The following is a 12361-nucleotide window of genomic DNA, read 5'->3' on the forward strand; positions in this document are numbered from 1 at the left end:
AAATTCTGGGGTAATACAGTGCCTTCAGAAAGTATTCATACCCCTTTACGTATTCCACGTTTTGTTGTTGGGTAATTCTTCAACTATGGTACTCTTTGAGCTAGACAGTTTCAGAAAATAAAAACATTTCTACAAACAATTTTTTAGTATCAGTTGGTTTCTCAATCTGTCTGGAAACCTTCCCTGAAGTTGGCTGTGATGATTTGTATTTACTAATATATATTTTTTGCCATTTTTATCTGACAGTCCAAGAAAACGGTCATTTCCATCACATAACAAAACATGTATTTTTAAGAGAAAATAATGAAATATCTTCTGTTATAAATATATTTGATTAAATAGCACACACATATCTGTTCAAATTTGTAATTTATTATTTTTTTCAGAAATGTAACTGTAAAGATTTTACAATGTTTACACTAAAAAACACCTAAAACTAGGTCAATGGAACATTTCATTTTCTTATCATAGCTCAAAATCATATATTTCTCAAAGTGTATACACAAATCTTAGCCCTAACTGCACAATTATCAACACCACTGAATATAGTTGGTTTGATTGTATGTTTTTTATATGTTTTACTTTAAAATATGTGTTGTGGTGGAAATGACATGGCGTGGCGGAAGAGACAGTGTGTGGCGGAAATGACAGATAGGCAACTTCCAATTAAAAACATTTTTTCTACTGCTCTATGTGGTGAACCAGAGCAAATCAATAAGCAACAGCATTTGTGAACAAAAACATATCACCAATATTTTAAAATTAAAAACAATCCAAAAAATGAAAAAACATGAATTTGTGTTAAAAATCAGCAAATCATTTCTTCACTGTTTTCTACATGCTGAACTAGAGCAAACTAGTACAAACTAGAGCAAACCCTTTATGTCATCATTACCTTAACATAACCTTAATATAACCAGTTGAATAACAGATAAAATAGGCAATATATTTTGAAATTGAAAACTTATATGCCTATGCTGAACCAGAGCAAACACTCTGTACTTAAACATTACTGTCATGTGTGTTATATCGTAAATCCATGTACTGTCAAACGTAATCATGTGGAATAACAAGTTGAATCTGACTAAATAGACATTGTATTTGCTAAATACTGTATCTGTCAAACTTGCATATGGGCCAGAGGTTCAGTTATGTTTCATGGTCAAGAACAGAGCATATTTCTTTCCAAACTGTTGGCTCCACCATCACATGCCTCTTTGTTACTGGTTGAGGCTCTGGGACCAGCCTGATCACATCTTCTGGCCGGTACCAAATAACATCGTCTCTCATAGGCCAGAATAACTTGTTTTTGCCAATATGACTCATGGTTCTCACCAGAGCACAACCCTCAGGGTCCACATCCTGTATAATGCCAGGGTAAGGATCCCCATCATACCGTACCACACACCAACTTCCAATCAGTCCCTCATGCAGGTCTATGATGGGTTGAGATGTGCTGGTAAGTGTGCTTGAACTTGGTGATCCCAATGCAGTCTCCATGTACACCTTTGCTTTTGCCTTCGCAACCTTTTTTCTCCCTCTTTTCCTCTGTGGAGTTCTCTCTGGTGTAGGCTCACACAGCTGAGGTGTTTCAGGGATGTCTTCTGCATTAACACTCATGTTGTCTGGTGATGGTGGTGGTGTTGTATGTGCCATGAAACTATTCACTGCTGAGACCATTTTCCATTTCCTACGTCTGTTTCGTTGAGAAATTCGCCACTGTCTTCTCATTTTTCGTTGTTCTCTTTTCGGCATTTCTGTCACAGATTTAACAACACCTTGTTGCTTTTTCTTCAGGTATCTTTCTCTGTCCTTCTTGAGGGACTCTGGATATTTAAGTGGATCTGATTTTATTCTTTCTCTGTATGATCTTGACCTCTGTGCTGTGGTATTGCTTGCCATCTTAAAGAAAGAGCCAAGACATCATGTCAAACCTACTTATCTATTGTTCTCTTATTTACCAACAATATTGTAATATTGTTAAAACTGTTTTTGAATTTAGTATCAGTATTATAGCCCAAATAATTTGCTGTTTAGCACGAACAATGTCATTTCCACCACAACCTGTCTTTACCACCACAATGAACACCGTGGTGGAAATGACTGTGGTGGAAATGACATTTCCCCACTTTCCCTCTAAAATCTCATGCTATGTTAGCCTGCTAATATTAGTTTTAGAGTTAGCATTAAATATACACAAATTACACATTATTAAATTAAATGTATCCAGTTATTTTTACGTCCATGTGAAATATGAGCTGTTTGGAAATGACGACCAATAAACATACTCTCAGTTTTACTCATATTTACCTTGATTTTTCTTCTTTTCATTACCCCCTGTAGAGGACACCATTTCATCCAGCCATGTGTTCCACTGTGGAGTTTCTGTTGCTATGGTTACTAAATATACAAACCTAAAACACTGATCCCAGGATTCTATTTTGTACAGTGTGGTGGAAATGACAGTGACCCCAAGGGACATGGGTTCTATTTATGAAAAATATAGGAAAATGTGAATATGTATCACAATATATAATATGTAGAATTGAAATAAATGGTATTTTATCATTTGTACTTGAAATCTACATTATTTAAATATTTAATTTAGAATTAAGCGAGGTTGAAGATACAAAGTCTGGCTTAGGGACAGAGGGAAAACAGTAAAAACCATGCATAAAAGGCCTCATATTATATAATAAAAAGAATGATTGAGCCATGATACATTTTTTATAAGTTCCCCTTAGGGTGGAGTAAGTATGACAAAAACAAAAAAGAAGAAATGTTTTTTTGTTTTTATTATTTCATCCAGGGACAAGAAAAGTACCATAGTTAAAGAATCACCCTGTTACAGCCTGAATTCAAATAGATACAAAACAAAACAAAAAATATTACCCATCTACACACAATACCCCATAATGACAAAGTGAAAACATGTTTTTTGAAATTTTTGCAAATTTATTGAAAATGAAAAACACATATCTAATTTACATAAGTATTCACACCCCTGAGTCAATACTTTCTAGAAGCACCTTTGGCGGGTGAGTACAGCTTTGAGTCGTCTTGGGTATGTCTGTATCAGTTTTGCACATCTGGATTTGGGGATTTTCTCCCATTCTTCCTAGCATATTTTCTCAAATCAAATACACATATTTAGCAGATGTTATTGCGGGTGTAGTGAAATGCTTGTGTTCCCATCTCCAACAGTGCGGTAGTATCTAACAATTCACAACAATACACAAATCAAAAAATAAAATAATGGAATTAAGAAATATATAAATATTAGGACGAACAATGTCGGAGTGGCATTTACTAAATACAATAGAATAGAACACAGTATATACATATGAGATGAGTAAAGCAGTATGTAAAGTGACCAGTGATTCCATGTCGAGCTCTGTTAAGTTAGATGGGGAGCGGCAGCAAACAGCAATCTTCAAGTCTTTCCACAGATTTTCAATGGGATTCAAGTCTGGGCCACTCAAAGAGTTTCACATTCTTGTTCTGAAGCCATTTGTGCGTTGCTTTGGCTATATGCTTGGGGTCATTGACCTGTTGGAACGTAAATCTTCATCCCCAGCTAATCCTACAGCCATTAAAACCCCACCGATATTCCACTAATTTTGCCCCATCTGATCCTACACCAGGCCGGCAGCCTGGGAGGAACGGACACTATCGTACAACACATCTTCTAACTCTTCTTCTGTAAAATCTCATACACCCAAGCACTTCTCTGCAACTGCCACCACAACATCTATTTAATGTGATTTACTTTCCATTTCTGCAGTACAGGAAAGCTATGAACGCTAAGAAACCAGACTTACTGAGGCATGTTATTCCTATCACTCTTTATTGGCCTCGGCCTACTCACAGGGATCCTCTTAGGATCCTTCGCCCTGTACACATCTTCCTCTACTACGCTCTTCACTGCCTCAGAATATGACACTTTCTGTACTACTCTGATCCTGGCAACCTCAACCTGCCTTTCACTAGACACTGATCTACAGCACCATGGGTACCCCTACAATTAACACACACACCTCTTTCCACCAATACTACACATTCCTTTGTCTCATGCCCTCCTGCACACTTCTCAGATCTAGGAATCTCCCTCCTACACACTGCTGCAACATGACCATAAGCTTGGCACCTAAAACACCGTCCTAACTTGACTTTGTTGGGTAAAGACTCTGCATCAAAACTCAGCAGGACATACCGTGTCTTCTCTGTTCCACAACGCTCTCGCACCAAACGGCAGGCGTCAGACACCGAGAATCTTACATTTCAGTTGATCCTCAACACTTAACACCACCCCAGTTATCCCAAGTAGCGATGCGTGGGTAAAATCACTAGGGAAGCCAAGCCAGTAAAAAAATACATATTTCAACCTATAACCAATCGTTCATACGCCACTGTGATATACAATAAGGCCGTGACAACAATAAGACAACAGTCACACAGTGGCGGAATAAATTCAACTGCACATAAATTTGTTAAATCACAAAACCTGAGAGCAAGATCTGTCCGGTGAAGTCCACAAAGCAAATATTGCATGTAACAAAATGTTTGATAGTTTACTAAACAACTACTGCTTTAGAACCAGAGTTACCACAAGGCAGCACAAAGACAGCAGGAGCACTGCCTCCACTATTCCAACACCATTTCAACTTAATCATCAAATCAACAAGGCTTTATATGCTTAGTTTAATACACTGAAAACAAACCTAAAAGATACCAAAAACAATTTAGTCCAATCACTGTTAAATATCATGTGGCTGTCCATGGTACTGATATCGGTTTGTGTGAAAAAAGAAAAAAGGTTGACACCCTTGTAGACTAGATGAACACCAATGCCATCCTCCTCTCATGTTGGCAGAATGGTCTATGGCTCTGTCATACAGTGCGCTTTTTGTTTTCATAGGCTACCTAGCTAAAATGCTTGCTAGCCTAACATCGGCAACAATGAACCAGCTAAGTTACAATTGAATTGGACGGTGGACTCCAATCAAGTTGTAGCAACATCTCAAGGAAGATCAAAGGAAATTGGATGCACCTGAGCTCAATTTGGAGTGTCATAGGAAAGGGGTATGAAAATAATACTTATACAGAAATGTCTCATTTACATATCATTGTCAATAAATTAGCAAACATTTCTATAAACACTGTCATTATGGGGTAGTGTGTGTAGATGGGCAAAAAAAAAAAAAAATGTTTAATCCATTTTGAATTCAGGCTGTAATTATGGAATAAGTCAAGTTGTATGAATACTTTGAAGGAACTGTATTGGGGTGGGGGGGAACTAATTTCATGCAAATTTTATATTTACACTTTAGCAATATAGTGAGAAATTGAGATAAATAATTTTCAAATCATTAAATTATATGAAGAAAACAAAAATTGATGCAAGGACAAAATATTATTAGATAAATCGTAATTTATTAGTAGTATGTGAATAGGTATAACTGGAGGAAAAAAATACAAATTATAGAAATCTGCTAAATTGCAAAAAACTGTATTGGTATGTGGTTTGTAAAAAGTATACAGCTGATCTGAACTAGTCCATGCCAACAGACTCCCATGGAGGGGGCATTTTATGCAATGGCTGCCAGGTAGTCCTTGACCTCTGCTGTGGTGAGTCTTCTGAAACCTGCCTCGTTGCAGATCCCCACCTCAATGTTATCTTCTGTCATCTGACCCTCAAAACTTTCCTTTAAAACACACACACAGAACACAATATTAATGCAATGCAGTAAATGCATGGATTTCAATATAACGATATGACAAAGTAAATCATGAAGTATTCAAACTATAACCTAAACACAGTATCACATTTTCTACAATGTTTCTTAAATACTTCTGAGAGGGAAAGGTACTAAAACTGCAGGTGAGATTCATTACCTTCAATGTTAAGATTGCTGTGTGGATAGCGTCTTCAAGTTCCAGATCCATGTTGTATCTCTTTTCAAGGAATGTTTTCCCATTGACGTAGTTCTTTCCCATCGCTGTTGCTTTCCATGCAAAGTATGCACCCTGTGTACATCCAAAGAATCATAGTTAGTACCAGAAAAATAATGTATGTGTAATGGAGTTAAGAACGTACGGTAAACTCACTCCACAGCTAGCTTGAAATGTCGCAGATGGAGCTATCCAATTGGTACCTTTTGGGTGGCTCAAACCGTTGAAAGTTGTCAAGGAGGGCAGCCACGTGTTAGCCAAGCAGAGGTCCCGAGTTCGAGCCAGGTATGAGCCGAATTGGGGGGAAAGTGGTTCTCGCTAAGCAAGCAACGTGACGTCCGTTACATATGCACATTTAACAGTAGAGAAGACACTTGGGCTGTGGCTACACTTGACACTTACATACGACTTCTGCCATCAGAATACGAAGATTGCATTGAAAAGACTGGTTGTGGTCGGATTGTGTTCAGATCTGACTGACCCCTTCAGGAGGTGGTCAGGGACACATTTTGTGCGGATTTCTCCTCAGTCTGGAGACAATCAGGCTACCGAAAGCGCATACAGTGGGCGACGTCATCAGCACGTGTGTTTTGGGAGCAAGAGGCAACTTTTTTCATTAAACGTTGGAGGAAATATGTTCCTAGTGTGTGAGGAATGTGTTTGCTGGCTTCATAAATGCTAGCTGCTAGCTTATTTAGAAAAACTATTTTTTGTTATGCTAACCTGTTTGCAATCCCTTTAGTTCTGCCATCAACTTTCTGTGTTATCAGATTTAGCCCTTTCCACCGTTTACATTATGCATTTGAATATAGTGCAGGAAAAGGGTATCGGCACATTTAAATGTAGGTTTAGACGCATGACGTGTTCGGAACTCCATGATCAGAACTCCTTGATGAGAATACAAAAGCTCCATGAACGGTCTAGACACGGCCTAGGAGTGAAGCAATTAAATTATAGAGTGGGTTTATACTTCCATGCATACTTACAGAGGGATCTGACTGGAAGAGGTAAGGGTGATCATCATCCCATCCAGCTATCAACAGTGACACACCAAAGGGTCGCACTCCACTGAAAATACACAGGATGTTACTCTCTAGAAATTCAGGTAAAAACAACTACTTTATCAACATATTGTAACTCAGCAGTGGCCAACCCTCCTGGAAAGATACTGGCTGTACGGACTTTAGGCTTTTCCTTCAGCCCTGCTCTAACACACCTGGTTCTATACTGGGTGTACGGGCTTCAGGCTTTTCCTTCAGCCCTGCTCTAACACACCTGGTTCTATACTGGGTGTATGGGCTTTAGGCTTTTCCTTCAGCCCTGCTCTAACACACCTGGTTCTACACTGGGTGTACGGGCTTTAGGCTTTTCCTTCAGCCCTGCTCTAACACACCTGGTTCTATACTGGGTGTATGGGCTTTAGGCTTTTCCTTCAGCCCTGCTCTAACACACCTGGTTCTACACTGGGTGTATGGGCTTTAGGCTTTTCCTTCAGCCCTGCTCTAACACACCTGGTTCTATACTGGGTGTACGGGCTTTAGGCTTTTCCTTCAGCCCTGCTCTAACACACCTGGTTCTACACTGGGTGTACGGGCTTTAGGCTTTTCCTTCAGCCCTGCTCTAACACACCTGGTTCTATACTGGGTGTATGGGCTTTAGGCTTTTCCTTCAGCCCTGCTCTAACACACCTGGTTCTACACTGGGTGTATGGGCTTTAGGCTTTTCCTTCAGCCCTGCTCTAACACACCTGGTTCTATACTGGGTGTACGGGCTTTAGGCTTTTCCTTCAGCCCTGCTCTAACACACCTGGTTCTATACTGGGTGTATGGGCTTTAGGCTTTTCCTTCAGCCCTGCTCTAACACACCTGGTTCTACACTGGGTGTACGGGCTTTAGGCTTTTCCTTCAGCCCTGCTCTAACACACCTGGTTCTATACTGGGTGTATGGGCTTTAGGCTTTTCCTTCAGCCCTGCTCTAACACACCTGGTTCTACACTGGGTGTATGGGCTTTAGGCTTTTCCTTCAGCCCTGCTCTAACACACCTGGTTCTATACTGGGTGTACGGGCTTTAGGCTTTTCCTTCAGCCCTGCTCTAACACACCTGGTTCTATACTGGGTGTACAGGCTTTAGGCTTTTCCTTCAGCCCTGCTCTAACACACCAGATCCTACCAATCAGCTGCTCATCAGGACCTTGATTAGCTGAATCAGTCGGGTTGGAGCAAAAGCCTGCACACTCAGTCAGCCAACCCTGATCAAACTTGAGGAAACCCACAGAACAGAACTGACCCAGACTGTGTGTACTCCTGCATGACAGAGGCTACCCTCTGAACCAGCTGGGCTGTGGGGATTGGCTCCTGATAGACCAGGAAGTACTGCTGGGCCAGTTTCCTCGCTCTCCTCAACAGCACCCTGCAGAGTAACAAGAGATACATTTCAAAGACATCTTTGTCCCTGTTGTAAACCCAATATTTAGAAACTCAAGGAAAGGCAGTCTCACTCTCTCCCTCACACACACACCAGTATGTACCTGTAGTCTGGACCCATTCCACTGTAAACCATGCCAATATGTTTGGTTATCATCTCGATTTTGTGAACACTCGTCTCGTCGTACAGTATAGATTTCTGTTTCTTCTCTGTTGCCAAAACGACTCCATTTGAGGCTTAAACAGGGAGAAAGAGATCATCAAAATCTGACTGTCTTCTGTAATGCTGATAAAGGGCGGCTGAACTTCCTGATTTGGCCTCGTTGTAGAGTTGGTTCATTAAGGCTGTGTTTAGACTAATTCTGATATTTTTTCCAATCACATCAGATCTTTTCACCTCAGATCTTTTTCAGAGCTGATCTGAGTGGTCAGAAGACCAATCAGTGAAAATAAATTATAAACGTAGCCTTAGAAATGCTAGCAGACATGACTGAATTCAAACATGAGTTGGTTTCGGGTGTGGTTTGATATGAGGGTCTCGTGTGTGTTTGCAGGTGGGACGAGTTAGACAAATTATATTGCCAATTAGCTTCAGCCGGCTGGTGTGCGACCGTGGCAAAATTGGTTTGACTTTGGATATATCATCTCTGAGGCTAGTTAAGGACCATCAATAAATAATGTAAATGAGACAATATTTTCATGTTGCACACCTTTTAGTTCTCATTAAAAACTTTCAATATTTAGGGATATCCAAAGTCAAACCACATTTACCACAGGCATTACAATCGGTTCCCATGCAGCTGCACTCCAAATGAATAACAACTTGTGTGCTGCCAGCTGTGGACCGGGTTGAAATAAACCCAACCTTAATTTACATTGTGGCATACTCCAGTACAAAAATCAGTTTTGGATGAGACTGACTTTATGACCCAAATTATCCTATTAACACTTTGTAGTCAATTTTGACAGAATAAATGTTCCTGACTCATATCGATGGCACATAGGCTGTTTTCTAAATGAGAAGTTGGTTTTTGGGGGCAGTTGCTCTTTAAAAGAGTTTGGTACCATGGACACATGCATATTGTATATAAAAAGACATTGCCTGGTGGTTGTACCACTTTATACATGTTATAGTACATGGTTTGCGTTTAGACATGCAGCCCAATTCTAATATTTTTTTCACTAATTTACCAATCAGATCAGCTCTGAAGTGATTGGTCAAAAGACCAATTAGTGAAAATATGATCAGAATTGGGTTGCCTGTGTGAACGCAGCCATATTGGGTTATCATTTTAAGTCTTCTTTACCTTTGATTCCCACTGAGGGGGCTCCTGCTGCTACTGCTGACAGGGCATACTCAATCTGGACCAGTTTACCAGATGGGCTATGTGGGGGGGAAATTGTTTAAACTTTCCATTAATAATGTCATGACAAACAAATACTTTAGGCTTGGTCTGATCAGTCCAATCCTTTTGTTGTGTTTAGATGCATTGGTGTAACGTTAGCTAGTGACTCACACTCTCGCCCAATGCAATCAACAAACTGAAAGTGAAAGTTGTCATGTAAACTTTCAACAGCAATGCCAGATGCCTTTTTGCAAAGATAGCATCTCAGCTAATCACTTAATTACTGAAAGAGGGCAAATGGCATGAAGAGACAATGTGTTGGCTATCAAAGTTGCCTGTTTGAAGAACAAACTACAAAAATCACACTACCTACAACTAGCCTAACATTAGCTAGCCAGAGCAACATAATGACAAAGCATCAAACCACCGCGAAGCAACAGTCTGGTTTCTTAACAACTTGCTCGAGTTCGATCCTTCTTCCTTTCAATGTTTTCCTGCAATACCCAAACTAGCAAAACTTTCGCCACTACAGTAATTTGTAAAAGTTACCTGAACGTGGTAAGTGAGAAACTGTACCCCCTTTCTGCCATCTTTGCTCAGCACCGGTGATAACGCGTCATATTAATAACAAGATGCAATTGGTTATTTGGTTGTCGCAGTTCAATGACGTATATAATTCAATGACCGTGAGCTGTGTGACATGAGTGTAAAGACAGCTTGCAAACCTAAAAAATTATGAATTTGTCTGGTTTAGTGTGTTTTATGAGACGTTCGTTGTTACAGATGGAATGCAGAATTATACAGGCTACAGGACTTGACAGACAGTTTGGTGAGTTTGAACTTTACACAACATTCTGCCTTGTGTTTATTTGTAACTAGCTAGCTGGCTGGGTAACTAGCTAGCTGGCTGGCTAACATTTGCAGTAACTAGTTAGCTTGCTTTAAAACGTCCATGATAGCTATGTTACCCTGCATAATCTATGACTTTGTGTTGGACAGTAAGATAACTATGATGATGTACGTTTTTTATACGTGCATCAATCTATGAGTAGACTACTAGATGTATGATGAGTGATGACATACAGTACATTGGTTCTGTTTATTGCATAGATTGTTGATATATGATTGTGTCTCTGTGTGTTTTGTTTCTATACAGCCCCAGCTCTAGCTGTCCATGGCCCCAGCATCCACCCGCAGCCCCACGATGAGCAAGAAGCGACCACGGAGCCCAGCTTCCTGGACAATGTGCTCTGGATGGCAGCACCCAAGAAGAGACGGACAATAGAAATCAACCGGACTAGAAGACGAGACCCAAGCTTTATGCTCAAAGTTAAGGTATCAACTTTGGATTGTTTCAATGCACTGTGTATTGTTTCACTGGGTGACATTTCACTTGTAAGTCTTGTCCTCTGATGTACAGTTGTATGTAGCATGTTTTATGTAATGGTAGCTGCCATGAGTAAACGCTTTTGACTAATTTCTTAGTAAACGTTGCAATAAACACAATCGAAAAGGCAATGGATTTTTTTCTATAGTTTCATGCTCTCTCCCGCCCCCTCCCATTTTCTCCCCGCCCCCTCCCATTTTCTCCCCGCCCCCTCCCATTTTCTCCCCGCCCCCTCCCATTTTCTCCCCGCCCCCTCCCATTTTCTCCCCACCCCCTCCCATTTTCTCCCCGCCCCCTCCCATTTTCTCCCCGCCCCCTCCCATTTTCTCCCCGCCCCCTCCCATTTTCTCCCCCCTCCCTCCCTCCCTCCCTCCCTCCCTTTCTCTCCCCCCTCCCTCCCTTTCTCTCCCCCCTCCCTCCCTTTCTCTCCCCCCTCCCTCCCTTTCTCTCCCCCCTCCCTCCCTTTCTCTCTCCCCCTCCCTTTCTCTCTCCCCTTCCCTTTCTCTCTCCCCCTCCCTTTCTCTCCCCCCCTCCCTTTCTCTCGCCCCTCCCTCCCTCCCTTTCTCTCGCCCCTCCCTCTCCCTCCCTCGCTCTCCCCCCTCCCTCCCTCGCTCTCCCCCCTCCCTCCCTCGCTCTTCGCTCTCCCTCTCTCCCCTCTCTCCCCCTCCCACTCCCTCCCTCTCTCCCCCTCTCCCCCTCACGTCTCTCTCCCCCTCCCCCCTCTTTGTCAGACCAACATTGAGCCGTGCGTGGAGTGTGGCCACCTGAAGCAGAAGCACATCCTGTGTGGGTTCTGTTATGAGAAGATCAGGAAGGAGACAGCGCTGATCCGAGGTCAGATTAAAGCCATGGAGGGCAGGCCTCTCAACACAGCAGTGCAGGAGACCCTGGTCCTGTATGACAGTGAGAGTCCAGGGGAGTCCGACAAAGACAAGAGGATAGTGGAGAGAAGCAGGAAACGACCCTCCTGGTTCCGTACCTATTGAGGATAGCATTTAGTCACACCAGTAATTAGTACCCTGCATATATCCCATTTTCTATATTTGAAGGAAATGCATTGATAAAAAAAAAAAAAACAGCATCGTTTATTTTTTTTATCAACACGTGACAGAACCTTCAAATGTGGTTTATTTTCTGTCTTGTTATTGGAACATGGCACAATGTAACATATTGTACACCTCTACACTTTATAAGGAACATGCTATACTTCTGTTGTTAATGAGAATAAATCTTTATTTGGGAAAAAATATAT

General features: G+C 41.3%; 2 protein-coding genes across 2 annotated transcripts; one reads left to right on the plus strand and one right to left on the minus strand.

The window, feature by feature from the left end:
• Positions 1-5411: 5411 nt before the first annotated feature.
• LOC311127004 (proteasome subunit alpha type-2-like) lies at positions 5412-10335 on the minus strand. Its single transcript, XM_084158739.1, has 7 exons — positions 10272-10335; positions 9684-9760; positions 8481-8613; positions 8240-8362; positions 6939-7020; positions 5896-6027; positions 5412-5705 (listed from the first exon to the last, which is right to left on the minus strand). Exons 1-7 carry the CDS (start codon positions 10310-10312, stop codon positions 5589-5591), a joined length of 705 nt encoding a protein of 234 aa, XP_084014865.1. The 5' UTR covers positions 10313-10335; the 3' UTR covers positions 5412-5588.
• Positions 10336-10387: 52 nt separating this feature from the next.
• On the plus strand, positions 10388-12360 carry LOC311127008 (large ribosomal subunit protein bL32m-like). Its single transcript, XM_084158744.1, has 3 exons — positions 10388-10551; positions 10879-11057; positions 11841-12360. Exons 1-3 carry the CDS (start codon positions 10458-10460, stop codon positions 12093-12095), a joined length of 528 nt encoding a protein of 175 aa, XP_084014870.1. The 5' UTR covers positions 10388-10457; the 3' UTR covers positions 12096-12360.
• Position 12361: the final 1 nt, after the last annotated feature.

The sequence above is a fragment of the Coregonus lavaretus genome (assembly GCF_964263955.1).
Source record: "Coregonus lavaretus genome assembly, chromosome: 3".
NCBI classification, from domain to species: Eukaryota; Metazoa; Chordata; class Actinopteri; order Salmoniformes; family Salmonidae; genus Coregonus; species Coregonus lavaretus.

Excerpts from the sequence above, each read along its gene's own strand:
- LOC311127004 (XM_084158739.1), bottom strand. The coding sequence starts at position 10,312 with ATGGCAGAAAGGGGGTACAGTTTCTCACTTACCACGTTCAG. Across the intron at positions 7,021-8,239 it reads CAGGAGTACACACAGTCTGG|TGGAGTGCGACCCTTTGGTG; the intron begins GTCAGTTCTGTT and ends GTGTATTTTCAG. Across the intron at positions 6,028-6,938 it reads TCTTCCAGTCAGATCCCTCT|GGTGCATACTTTGCATGGAA; the intron begins GTAAGTATGCAT and ends GGATGTACACAG.
- LOC311127008 (XM_084158744.1), top strand. The coding sequence starts at position 10,458 with ATGAATTTGTCTGGTTTAGTGTGTTTTATGAGACGTTCGTTGTTACAG. Across the intron at positions 10,552-10,878 it reads AGGACTTGACAGACAGTTTG|CCCCAGCTCTAGCTGTCCAT; the intron begins GTGAGTTTGAAC and ends GTTTCTATACAG. Across the intron at positions 11,058-11,840 it reads GCTTTATGCTCAAAGTTAAG|ACCAACATTGAGCCGTGCGT; the intron begins GTATCAACTTTG and ends CCTCTTTGTCAG.